This window comes from Echinops telfairi, unplaced genomic scaffold (assembly GCF_000313985.2).
Source record: "Echinops telfairi isolate 266 unplaced genomic scaffold, ASM31398v2 ScPeMD7_7410;HRSCAF=8448, whole genome shotgun sequence".
Taxonomy (NCBI): Eukaryota; Metazoa; Chordata; class Mammalia; order Afrosoricida; family Tenrecidae; genus Echinops; species Echinops telfairi.
This window is the reverse complement of record NW_022111310.1, coordinates 25,413,939-25,426,121: the sequence shown is the minus strand read 5'-3', so window position 1 is coordinate 25,426,121 and position 12,183 is coordinate 25,413,939. Positions and strand designations below refer to the sequence as shown.

The following is a 12,183-nucleotide window of genomic DNA, read 5'->3' as shown; positions in this document are numbered from 1 at the left end:
GTGCCGTGTACAATTTGAAAGCTGCCTAGCTGTGCATGACTAGGGTAACGGGAGGCGCTGGCTCTGCTTTCTGCCCTCAGGTTCCTGGAAGTGGAGGAAGAAGGGCCTGACAGCATCCTCTCTGGCCACCCAGTTCTCAGCAGGACTCTCACCGCGGCCAGAGGTGGTGGAGCCTGTTTAACTATTGTGCCTTAAACACATGCAGGGCAGGACTTGTGGGCTGAGAGCCACTGAAAGGGAAAAGGCACTTAGAAACTGTGCTGGACCGCGGCCCCAGCACAGCTACGACTGTACACAGGCACACAATGCTAGAAGTGGGAGACTAGTTTCCGGCCTGGCTCTAGTGGCCTCGCTTCCCTGCTTTTCCTTCCTCACGTTGGAAAAGATGGTAAATAATCCTTCCTTAGCTGGCTTCCCAGGCAGGTGGATGGGAGGGGACCCTATCGCAGAACATGTGGAGGATTAGTACTCTAAAATAGACTCCTCCAAGTTCAGCGCAGTTCAGTGAGAGAGAGAAGAGACTGGGAAGGGAAAGGGCTGCTATGGGGGGGGGGGGCACCTGTTCACCCCAGTTCTTCAGGAGTGCAACATAGACACAGGCGAAGGGCTTCCTTGTGTTCCGCTGCCATCAGACGCTTGGAAGGAGCCACACGGGGGTGGGAAGAAGTGTTACCTGGGTTGAAGTGAATGCCCTGGTGTGGAGAGAATGACAAACCGTCAGGAAAGCCAGGTCCTGGCCTCAGCTTGAGTGGGCTATGCAGACCCTCCTGAGCTCAGTGCCTCAGCCCCGGCCGGCCGGAGAGTGCCTGCCTGACCCGTCCTCTGGCTTAAGGTCGTCTTTCCAAACTCGCAAAGTTTATCTCCGAAGAAGCAAGGAGTTAGAAGTACCAGCAATGCTGCACAAGCTATTCGTAAAAGACCTCCAACATGCTTCCTATGTTTTGATCACTAGTGTCAGAGGAAACCAGTCTCCAACAACCAAAGGGCCATGAGGCGTAATTGTATTGCAAAAATACATGAAGCTAGCGACATCACAGAGGCTAGGAAAGAGTGAAATAAAGGAGTCAGACACATTTGATGGTAGCATGCTCACCTCAGCCCCTCTTGCTGGTCCACATGGAACTGGGAGAAGTGAGCGCGAACCCCCTTTACTCTCTTGGGACATAAGACTTGCACAGTCAGTTACAAGCACCCCAAGGTGGGTGGTACCTACATTAAGGCCCCGGATCTCACAGGTGAGGAAACCTAATACCTGAATTGGGGGAAGGTGTGAAGGGGTTGGGAGACACTGGGAAGGGAGAGGAAGCTGGATGTCTGCTTCCATAGGGAGATAAAAATCCACCAAGTGCTCACTTTAAGGCATCATAGCTGTTAGGGGAGGATCTGTGGGAATGGTATTTAAAGCAGGATAATGTACGTGGACTTTAACTTACCAAAGTGGAGGCTTTCCTACCATGGAATACTAGCTTTTCAGATTCCCTCAGTTATAAGTTAGGGAATATAGTCCTCATCATATTTCCCTGAGTGTTCTGTTTTCCACATTAAAGAAATGAATTGCCGGTCATAAGTATGAAGCCTGGTACAATTTACAAAGAACCATAGCCTTCAGGAACTATCCAAACACCGGGAAATGCCAAGGCGCATGACTGGTAACATTCAAATACACCCTAGCAAAGACTAGCACCACTGCACAGAACCATGAGTCGAAATTACCAACGGAATGTATTTTGCTCCCAAGTCATTTCCGGGAACACCACTCACAGCACTTGTACACAGGGCTGTCTGTCAATCTCTCATTCACAAAATGACTCGTCATAGCTGGCAGATGGTTGGCGCACACGCACATAATAGAACGCGGCAGTAAGTACAGGCGGGACCCGAACGGATGGTGGTCATTTCTGACCGACTTGCTTCTGTCCTGGTGTCCATCCACGTCGAGTTTCCTGCCTACTCCCGTTTCTTTTTTTGGATGACAGTTCCTTCAAACCAGTAACATCTCTAGGATGCTCCCTCTTAATACAAGAGAATGGTAGTACTTGTTCCTGGGCTGGCTTTTTAATTTTTCCCAAGGGATTGGGATTCGAGAATCACTTCTGAGACATCCTGAGGAGCTGTTCCTCAGCTGGCAACCCCAGCCTAAGTCTTCGCACTAGTGCCCTCGGCGTCATTCGGAAAGGGCAGTGGGCACAGAGGCCGGTTCACCGCACAGGCCCAGTGACCCCTCCCACCTGAGGAACGGCAGTGACACCGGGGGTCTCCGGATCAGCGGTGTGTAGCAAAAGATGAAATCCAACCAAAGGGCCACAGACCTAGCTCCTGGGGTCTCATCCGTTAGCGTTGACTAGAGCAGGCTCTCGGGGTCCACCTGGCATCTCCAGGGAGACAGCCACCCTCTTTGGATGAAAGAAAAGGCATCACGTTTAGAACAGGAGACCTCGCTTCAAATCCTAGCTCTGCCACTTCCTGTCAGTGAGTATACTTTCTGGGTTCATTTCATCTGCAAAATAACATGATGAGTTACAAGCATAAAACAATGACGAGGCTCTACGTACCTGGCAGAGAGAGAGGTTTAGTAAACGTCTTCCTGTCTATCTTGTTTTCAACAATAGTCAACGGAGGAAGGCCCCAAGGGACATTTTCTGACCCCAGTGCATAGTAAGCACAGAAAATGGCCCAAAGGCGGCCACAGACAGCGACTGTACACAAACGGACACATCTCCCTTGGATTCAGCCCCACTTTAAGATAAAGTTCCAGGGGGAAAAACATGTCTGATCTTGCCAAGTCCATTAGCTACAAAGCAACTCTGTCCTGTGGGGAAGTTTCAGTTACTCAGTTCCACAGCACATCAAGTGGGGAAGTATGTGCTAAATCCCGTGCAAGACAGCAAGCCCATTCAGACACCCCTGACCGTGAACAGCTCCCAATCGAGAAACGAGGCTGACCAGGGCCAGGGCTACAGAAAGGCACCCGACTATCACCGAGGCAAGAGGGACTCCTTTCAACCAGGGGAGGCAGGTTTTGCCAAGGGGCAGCTAGCCTCACCAAGCAGCTCGACAGAGGGCATCCCAGACAGAGGGACAGCATGAACAGGCAAGCCCAAGAGGCTGAAGGTGGTGATGGAAAAAGGTGAGCCTAGGGAGGGAAGGGGCTGGCAAGTCAGACCATGAAATTGGACTTTATCTTAAAAGTGATGCCGGCAGGCAGTTCATTTGATGTTGGATTTCCTTGACACAAGCTAGATTTTTATACCTATCAGAGACTGCCGTGAAAAGCCAGAGACTGCCCACACCGCTCTTGGTTCTGGTGCATCCCTTCCCCTCCGATCCCCCCTGGCTACCCAAAGAACCTTGGACCTTGGGAAAGGCCTCAGCCTGGAGTCCCGGCAAGGTCTTCACAGAAGGGCTCTCACAGATCGGCCCCTCTTTGGTGTTTGGGGGAACTAAGGCCCAAAGCAGCACAGGAAGTATCAGAACTTGAGTTTGGCCCTACCCCCTCCCTTCTGCCCTTTCCCTCAGGAGATGACCCAGGATACCACGTAGCCCTCCCGTCCATGACAAATAGCTCTGTCTCCCCAGAGTAGTGACCTTGATGGAGGATCCCTTGGTCAAGTCTTTGTTGTTCTAGAGGACTCTGCTGACCACTGCCTGCCTAGGCCACTTCCACTTGAGCCCCCTGGAGCAGGTGCAAGAGAGCATCTCAAGGGATGAGCAGCTTGGGCTGTACCATCCGGGCACTCAACCCACCCCTTCTGGACCTCAGTACAAGCCAGGTTCTTTTAGTAAGATGTATAAAATGGAGACTGGCTAAAACCAGCGGTGTACAAACTTCTAGCAGACTTTTTTTTTTTGCAAAGACTTTTAAAAATCAAGCCAAATCCTACGAGGGATATAATAAAAGCCTAGTTGCATTGGTTGATGTATGGGTAAGACGCCTTATTCTTGTCCCAGATCAAGAAGCTCTCAAAGGGAACTTGTGTCAACTCTAGGGCTCTGTGGCTGTGAGACCTGGTGGCCCAGTGGATTATGTGTCGGACTACGGACCACAGGGTTGGCAGTTCAAAACTACCTGCCACTCTTCTGAAGAAAACTGAAGCTTTCTACTCTCGTAAAGCATAGTTTGGTCTCAGAAACCCATAAGCAGTTCTACTCTGCCCTGTAGAACGGCTATGAGTTGGAATTGACCTAAGGGCAGTGGGTTTGGTTTCAGGACTCTGGGGAGCAAGGTGGAAAAGCACTGGTCTGGCAGACCCTTGCCTTTTTCCCACTCTAAGACAGCTTTAATATTCATGAGGTGTAGTGGGCTCAGAGCCTATGTTCCACAGACCCTTCTGAAGTCTGTAACGTTCAGGTGAGCAGACTTACTCCCAACCCATGAGGCTGTGTCTAAGCCCCAGGTTCCCTGCAGCCCTACACACACTCAGGAAGGCCATTCCAAGTCCCACTTCCACGAGCCTCAGGAGCAACACATGCCATCCCTATCTTGGAGCAATAATGCTGCTGACTCCTGAAATGTCCCCATTAGTAATTCATCCTTTGGACTAAAGCACTGACAATTCCCCGAGAATCAGGCGTGCATCCCATGTACTCCAGGGTGAACAACGTCATTGGGGCTGTTTGCTCCAGATACACAAGAAAGTTACACACCCCAAGCAAACAACGCAGTTCCAGTGGTTGAAGACGATGACAAACTTCAGCTTCATTGCCACCTCCTCCTGGCTTCTCTACACAACCAACCAGCCTCGCTCCTCGATCCCTTAGCCACCTTCACGCCTGAAGCATTCCAAGAGACGTTTCCTTAGGTTCTTGCTTGGCCTGACTGGCCCAGCCGCAGCCCTTCGCTCTTCTGTGTTGACAGGAACAGGGAGTTCAGCAATGCACTTCAAAGTGCAGCTGGTGAGGGCTAGAGGCAGCCAGCCAGATGCACAAAAAGCCTCATTCTCCCCCACTCAGTTTTCCTGCACGCCCTCCTCAAGCCACTTAAAAAAGTGCCCATCTCCTTGGTCCATGGGAAAACTGAAGACCTCTGGGATTTCAAAAGGATGCAACAACCTATGGAAAGAGAACAGTGATGATTAGAATCCGTCCATGCGATGACATGAACTGGCCCGTCTCACCTGAGGTCTGTGAACTGCCACAGCCCACCTGTGCAGCTCACAGCCCACCTGTGCCACAACCAGTGTTTCCCACACATCCACAAGGGTCAAGAGGTACAGCTCCGGGCAAGCCACTTAGTTTCTTGAAAGACCCCCCTACAAAAGAGGATAAGCCTCCTGAGTTGTAAATGAGACAAAGTATATTAAGCATGTAACTAGTATCCCAACTACTATGGTAGGCATTCGTTAAATGTAAGCAACTACTTTTGTTGCTATCTCACACTAAGTACTCTGGTCACCCAGCTTTCTCCAAGCGTATCCCTAATGCCTCATTATTCTCACCCTCAACTAGAAAGTTCCCATGGTTCCTGTTAGCCAATCTAAAGCCTCTCTATCCCTCAAGGCTCAACTCCACCATTTACCTTTTCTAAAGGATCTTCGCTGATCAGCTAAGCCCACAGGAATCTGATCCCATTTCACCTGTGTTTCAGCATCCTTTGTATGGTCTCTTTACCATCCAGACTGAAGAAGCCTTGGGCCTTAGTATCCCATGTCAAATGGGGTAATGACCCCCACTTCCTTTCTATTCAGTGAAGCACTGTGAAATTCTCATGCTATAACATGCCTAATAAATCACAACATATTTATACATATGCATAAGCTTTAAAGTTAGTTTATTTTTTTCCTGAGGATAGTGAATCTTGTTCGTTTATTTCCTGGAAATCTGTAAACAATGTCTATGTATGAGCAGCTTTAGGGGATTCAAAGTGAAAGATATTTTTTAACACTTTAGAAGAGCAGACACTTATACCATACTTCATGTATGCATATCTAGTCATCCAAAATGTCGTAACACCCCAAGGAACTAGTCTAATCCCCATTTTATAGATGAGACAACTGAGGCACAGTAAATCTAAGCAACTCGTGCATTTCTGGTACAACTAACAAGTGGGAGAGCCAGGATTTAAACCAGGGGGTCAAGTTCTAGGAACTGCTCTGTTAAACCTGAAGTCCTTTCCCATTTAAGCTACAATTTCTCATCAGTGCAGTTTTCTACCAAATGTGTCTAATTCTATCAGTCTGCTGATAGGCTAACAAAGGCCTTGCCTGTTGCTGGCATTGAGCATTGGGGATAGTCGTATTCATGGAACCCTGGTCCCCTAACATGTGAAAGAAAATTATTTTATCATCCAGAGAGGTCATTTTCACCCCACTGCACATTAAAATACCATACTCGATCACCAATCCAGACAAATAAGCCAGACTCCAGGAGACAAGGACCAGACTGTTAGTTGAAAAATTCCCCAGATGATTCTAATCTGTAGCTGTTGGTACGAGCCAGCAGACTGGATCAGCGCTTCTCAAGTGTTCATCTATACCTTACATCAGAAATGAATTTTTTTATTCGGGAGCGCAGGAGGGAACATGAAATTGCCAGGGGATGCCAGTTCCACAAACCACATCTTGGACTGATAAAGATTTAGACTTGTTTCTCCAAGTGGGGTCCACTGACCCTTGGGGATCTCCGAGACTGTCAGGAGGTCCGTGAGGCCAGAATGATTTTCATAATAGTACTGGTATTTTATTTACCATTTGCACTCTGCTGATACGGTGCAAAAGCGATGATGGCTAAAAGCACTGGCATCTTAGTATGCTTCGAGATAGTGGCACCAGGTGGTACCAGCTGTCGTCATACTCACCATCGGTCGCATTAACAAGTCACGTTCAGTTAGGACTACCTTTGGTAAAGTGATAAATGTTGTTAGGTGCCGTCAAAACACTGTCCAGTCCTGTGCCATCCTCACAATCGTTCTTATGTTTGCACCCACTATCACCAGACACTGTGTCAATCCATCTTGTCGAAAGTCTTCCTCCTCTTCAATGCCCTCCCACTTTACCAAACATGGCCATTACGCTAATAAACTCTGACCCTTGGATACATGTCTGGTTATTATTCTGTGTGACCAATAGGAAGTCACATTTAGAAGTGCTTTACATAAGGCACTTCTGCTGCCCGAAGTTCCACACTTGTCTGAAGCAGTTTTCTCACAGAACACCATTTTGACTTGAAAGAACTGACAAATTATAGTTACTCAGATGAACATTTTTTCTTTTGGGGGCTTTAATTCCCCCCTACCTCCCTGTCCCCACCCTCATCTCTGACCTCCTTGCAGTAGTCAAAGTTTTGTCTTTGGTGTATAAACCACATCTTTTTGTTTTTCTTTTTATTTATCTTTTGATTGGAAAATGTATTTATTTGAAAAATCGTAACTCACGGTTTTGGTGAAAATGGTCACCAAATTTATGGGATAGCTTAAGGGCTTGGAGGTCATAAATCAAAACCCACTGGGCACCCGGCCCCCCTCCCTTCTTCCCAGCCTGAGTAACAACTAGAATCAGGCTCGCCTGAGCACCCCAATCTACTCTGGGGGTCCCCTCCAATCCTGCAGGTTACTAACAAGTTGGTGGGTTTTGCTCGGTTCAGTTCACCGGACCAGTTGCGCTCCAGTTCAGGTGGGATTATTGCCGGCTGCTGGTCCGGGGTCCTGAAAGCACATCTCTGTCTCCGGAACTGGCCCAGAAGCTGGGCCTTCCCAACTGATCAACTGTGTGCCAAGCTGTCTGCAGTGTTGTACCAAGAACTTCATCTCTGGTCAATGCCACGGAGGCCACTTTCTCCTTCTGACCCCTTGCTTTCTGTCCTACATCCGGGAAATGTTTTCGTTCTGAGTCCTTTGAATGTCCCAATCTGCTCAGCCTCGGTCCCCATGCCCGCGGGACCCTGCGAGGTGAGAGGTCTGGGGAAACAACAAAGTGCCCCCATGGGGTACTCGAGGCGCTTCAGAAAGCCCTTAGGCTGGGGAGTCCTGGTCACTGATGTGCTGCTGTCCCAGCACAACAGGTGGCATGGGGCTCCCCGAGTAATCTTCAAGGCAGTCTGGAGGAGGTCAAATTTCTTTACCAAGGACAGATCTTACACCTTCAAAGGGGCTGTTCGGCTTTGGGTGGCCAGAGCTCCGCTGTGGATTCGTTAATCCTTTCTACCGCATGGTCCAAGGGCTCCGCGGTTCAGCGCAGCCCCAGCTGCACAGAGGTGCGGGCCCCCGGGGAGTGTGGGCGGCCACCCAATGGTTCCACAAGCCTACCTGTTCGCGGGAGCTTTCGGTCGCTGGCGACCAGGCAGGATACACACGCCCTAGCGCTGGGTTCAAAGAAATGCTAGACACGTAGCTAGAGAAGCCCCGTCGCATCAGCCCAGCCCATTCTGAGAGATTGGGTAAGACATGGGCAGGGAGCCCGGCAGCCCTTCCCACTAACCCCTTCCCACATTTGGCGCTGGGGACAGAGGGTGGCTTGCTCCAACTGGCATGGGATCCGGACATTCTGGGGTGCTGCTGATCAGGCTGGATGGACATGGGGACTTAGAAAGTCGGCAGGAGGACTAGGCAGTATGATTCTCCAAATGCTGCGCTGACCAGTCCCAATGCTCCTGGGCTCCTTTGGCGTGGTTTGGGGGAGTGGGCGGAGTATTACAAGGGAATTCTCTGGGCTCTGAAATACGTTGTTCCTGCCTGCTGACACGTTTCTTGTTGTTGAACTTCAGATCTGACAGATGATGCTCACCCCCTGGATGGCCATGATCTTACCAGCCAGGTCCGCGGGCCGATGAGAGGTGGGGCAGGGACGTTCTTTTGGTTTTTCCTAGAATGTATCACTAAATATTCATCTTTGTAAGACTGACTAAGTTTGCTAAACATAATGTTCTTTGATTCTGTCCATGTCTTTCAGGGTTGCAGACTGTTGTCATTGTTTTTATTGGTGTATAATATCCCAGGATTTGTTTATTCATTCCTCTATAGTAGGCACTTTTGGTTGTTTTCACTTTTTTGCCATTATGGAAATTGCTTCAGTAAACATAGGCGTGCATATGTCTGTTCTTGTTGAATTCATTTTCTCCTTAGGGTATATACCCAGTAGCTGGTTTATAAGGTACTTGTATTTGCATTCGTTTAAGGAAAGCATTCTGTCCTCTCCGCATTTATTATTTTGCTTTAATGACTTTTGCTAAATGTGTCAGTGTGAGGTGGTATCTCATTGTTTTAATTTGTATTTCTACTATTGCTAGTGAACTCAACAATTTCTTCATATGGTTGCTAGCCACTTGGATGTCATCTTTGGCAAATTGTCTATTCATGCCTTGTGCCCATTTTTTGATTGGGTTACTTGTATTTTTCTTAAGATGTTGTCATTTTCTATAGATTTTAGAGATCATCTGATGTATTCTTACTGAATAGTTTTCCCAATCTGTGGGTTTGCAGTTAGTTCTTTTGATGAAGTCCTTTGAGGTGTATAAGTGTATTTTCAGTAGGTCCCAATTCTTTGCATTCTATAGTGTGGATATTTTTTGCATTATTTTTGGTAGTGTTTATGCCTTGTATTGGGGGTCCATAAGTTTGTCCCTAATGTTTCATTCATGATGTATATTTAGGCCTTTGGTCCATCTTGAGTTTGTTTTTGTACACAGTGTGAGGTATGGGTCCGGTTCCATTCTTTTTCAGGCACAGATAGTTTTTCCAGCACCATTTGTTGAAAAGGTTATCTCTTCCCCATTTACTGTGTTTTAGTCCTTCATCAAAGATTAGGTGTCTATAGTACTTGGTCGTATTTCTGAGTTAATTCTAGCCCACTGGTCTTCATGACTGTCCTTGTACTTGTACCAGGCTCCTTTTATTACCATGGCTAGATTTTAAAGTCTAGGAGTGAAAGGCCTCCTCCTTTGTTTTTCATTTTTTAACGGTGCTTTATTTATCCTGGGTTTCATTCCTTTCTATATAAAGTTGGTGTCAAGTCTTTCCATTTCTTTGAAGAATTATGGGATTTGGATCAGAATTACAGTGAATTTGTAAAGTATTTTTTGTAATATTGAAATTTTCACAGTGTTTAGTCTGCCTATTCAGGACCCTGGTAGCTTATTCCATAAGCTTTTGTTTCTTGAAGGAGTATTTTATAGTTTTCCATGGATAAGTCTTTTTTTCTCTGGAATTATTTATTCCTAAATATTTTATCTTTTGTGCAGTCAGTGTAAATGGTATTAACCTTTTAATATCTTTTTTTTATATCATCATCTTTAATATACAAGAATCCAACTGATTTCTGTATGTCGATCCGGTGAACATTTTTTCAAATATGAATAAAGTGAGCCTATCATTCTACAGAAAACAACTTACATCATTTGTTGCCAATGATAAAATTCAGATTTTGAAGAATTTTGAAAACTTAGATTTATCATTGTAAGAGATTAAAAGTGTTTCAATACTATTCTAACATCAGAGGGAATATTAAAAAATAAGAATTTTTGATACTATATAAGGAAATATATTAATATTTGAAAAGTCTGCCTAATTTATTATCTTCCAAATGACTAGTATATGATGTTAAAATACCATGCATGGCTAAATTGCCATTCAAAGTGCATGAGTTTTTAGAAAACAGTACAAAAAGTTCACCAATATAGTTTCAGATTCTACACTGTAACTAGAAACTTAACAAACCTTAGCCTTGTATCAAAGAATAATATCTACAATTATCTAATAGGATTATTTAAATACACCTCACTTTTCCAATGATATCGATGTGAGGTTAGAATTTCTTCATAAATATACTTCAATCAGAGCTTTGAACCAGTTCCATCCAATTTGACTGCCTCCTGAGAATTTGCATCTCTGCCCCAGGCAGACATATCTCCAGGCAGGTGATTCCTACAGATCTCCAGGTGAAAAACCTTGTAAAAATATAGATTCTGATTCAGTATATTCAGTTCAAGGCCCTGACATCAACTAATGGAACATGTTGCATCAGACTAAACAGTTACAAATGTGAATCCTGCTTTTTTTTTAAGTCACAGTTTAAAAGATTCTGAAAAATCATAGTATATTAAAGCCATTCTTCTAATTTCTCTCTGTGTGAAAATAGGGGATTTCACAATGTTTATGAAAAAATGAAATAATGGAATTTTCTCTCAGACATTTTGAAGTCCCTTCATTTATTATTTTTCTTAAAAAGGTACTACGTTCATGTGGAAGAGGTTGATTTTTTTTTTAATGAACTAAAAAGTTCATAAATTCCGCAATTTTAATTACCAAGGCAGTGACTTACACATCCAACTGCTAACCCAAAGGTCAGTAGTCTGAACGACGCTGTCTGCTACGGTAGAGATTGAAAGTCTTGGAAACCCAAAAGGATGGTCTACTCTGTCCTATATAGGGTTAGTTTGACTCAGAATCGATGGCAGTGGATTTTTTTTGTTTGTTTAATTTTTTTTAATACTTTGATAGATCTGACACATAGAAATGAAGCTCGCTGGGTCTTCAACCATTTATAAGGATTTAACGGGGCCATGGGACCAACAAGTTGAGCTCCACTGCTAGTCGGGCTCAGACTCTTCTAGGTCATTTTACAGACTCAGAGAAGGACAGAGACAGGTCCAGGGCCATATCAGAAGTTGGTGGCTAGATTCAAGTGGCCTGCTTGTCAAGATGATGTACTTTGTCCCCAGAGCTCCGCTGGCTGGTTTTGTGGTGAATGAGCAAGAAGAGATAGCAGCCTTACCTGATGTAGCTGGAAAGCAAGTGGACCTTGGCAGTCTTTGTCTTTATTAACTGCAAAAGAAAAGAAAAACCCTTGCTTTAGGACCTCGCCCCGCCGAGCCCAGCAGCTGCTCTTCACGGGGCTATTTAGGAGACACCATTCCTCTCGGATCGCTAGTTCACAAGTGAACTTAGAGCTGCTTCTGTGTGGCAGAGAACTCAGTGGGTTTATTTTTGCTGCCATTTGAACCTGAGGAAAAGATAAATCTCATTCCTTCTCTGACAAAGGCCTCCCGCTTTCACTCACCATTAGGATTTCAGTGACTTCTTCTATCTCTCCCTTCCAAAAGTACCTAGGGAAGAGAACAAAACCAAGGTAGGAAGCTCTCAGGCGATGCTTCGTGAGATGTCAAACCTGCCCCTAACTAGGTGACTCCCTGAGGAGGAAAATTCCAACACTCTCCAAGTCCACAATGCAAAGTGTGGAATCGATCAAGGCCCCC

General features: G+C 45.9%; 1 protein-coding gene across 4 annotated transcripts in view; it reads right to left on the bottom strand.

Moving 5' to 3' along the window:
• Positions 1-1,703: 1,703 nt before the first annotated feature.
• The window catches only part of LOC115871874 (protein CutA homolog), a 25,722-nt gene continuing 15,242 nt past the window's right edge, over positions 1,704-12,183 (bottom strand). For 3 of the 4 annotated variants that reach the window (XM_030887385.2, XM_045296572.1, XM_045296573.1), the window contains 3 exons: positions 11,988-12,033; positions 11,703-11,752; positions 4,168-5,049 (listed from right to left, as the gene is read on the bottom strand). In XM_030887385.2, coding sequence (XP_030743245.2) covers positions 4,947-5,049; positions 11,703-11,752; positions 11,988-12,033 — 199 coding nt within the window. In that variant the 3' untranslated portion in view covers positions 4,168-4,946. Of the gene's footprint in view, positions 2,394-4,167; positions 5,050-11,702; positions 11,753-11,987; positions 12,034-12,183 lie in introns of those variants that run through there. The other variant, XR_006680714.1, reaches the window with a different exon arrangement.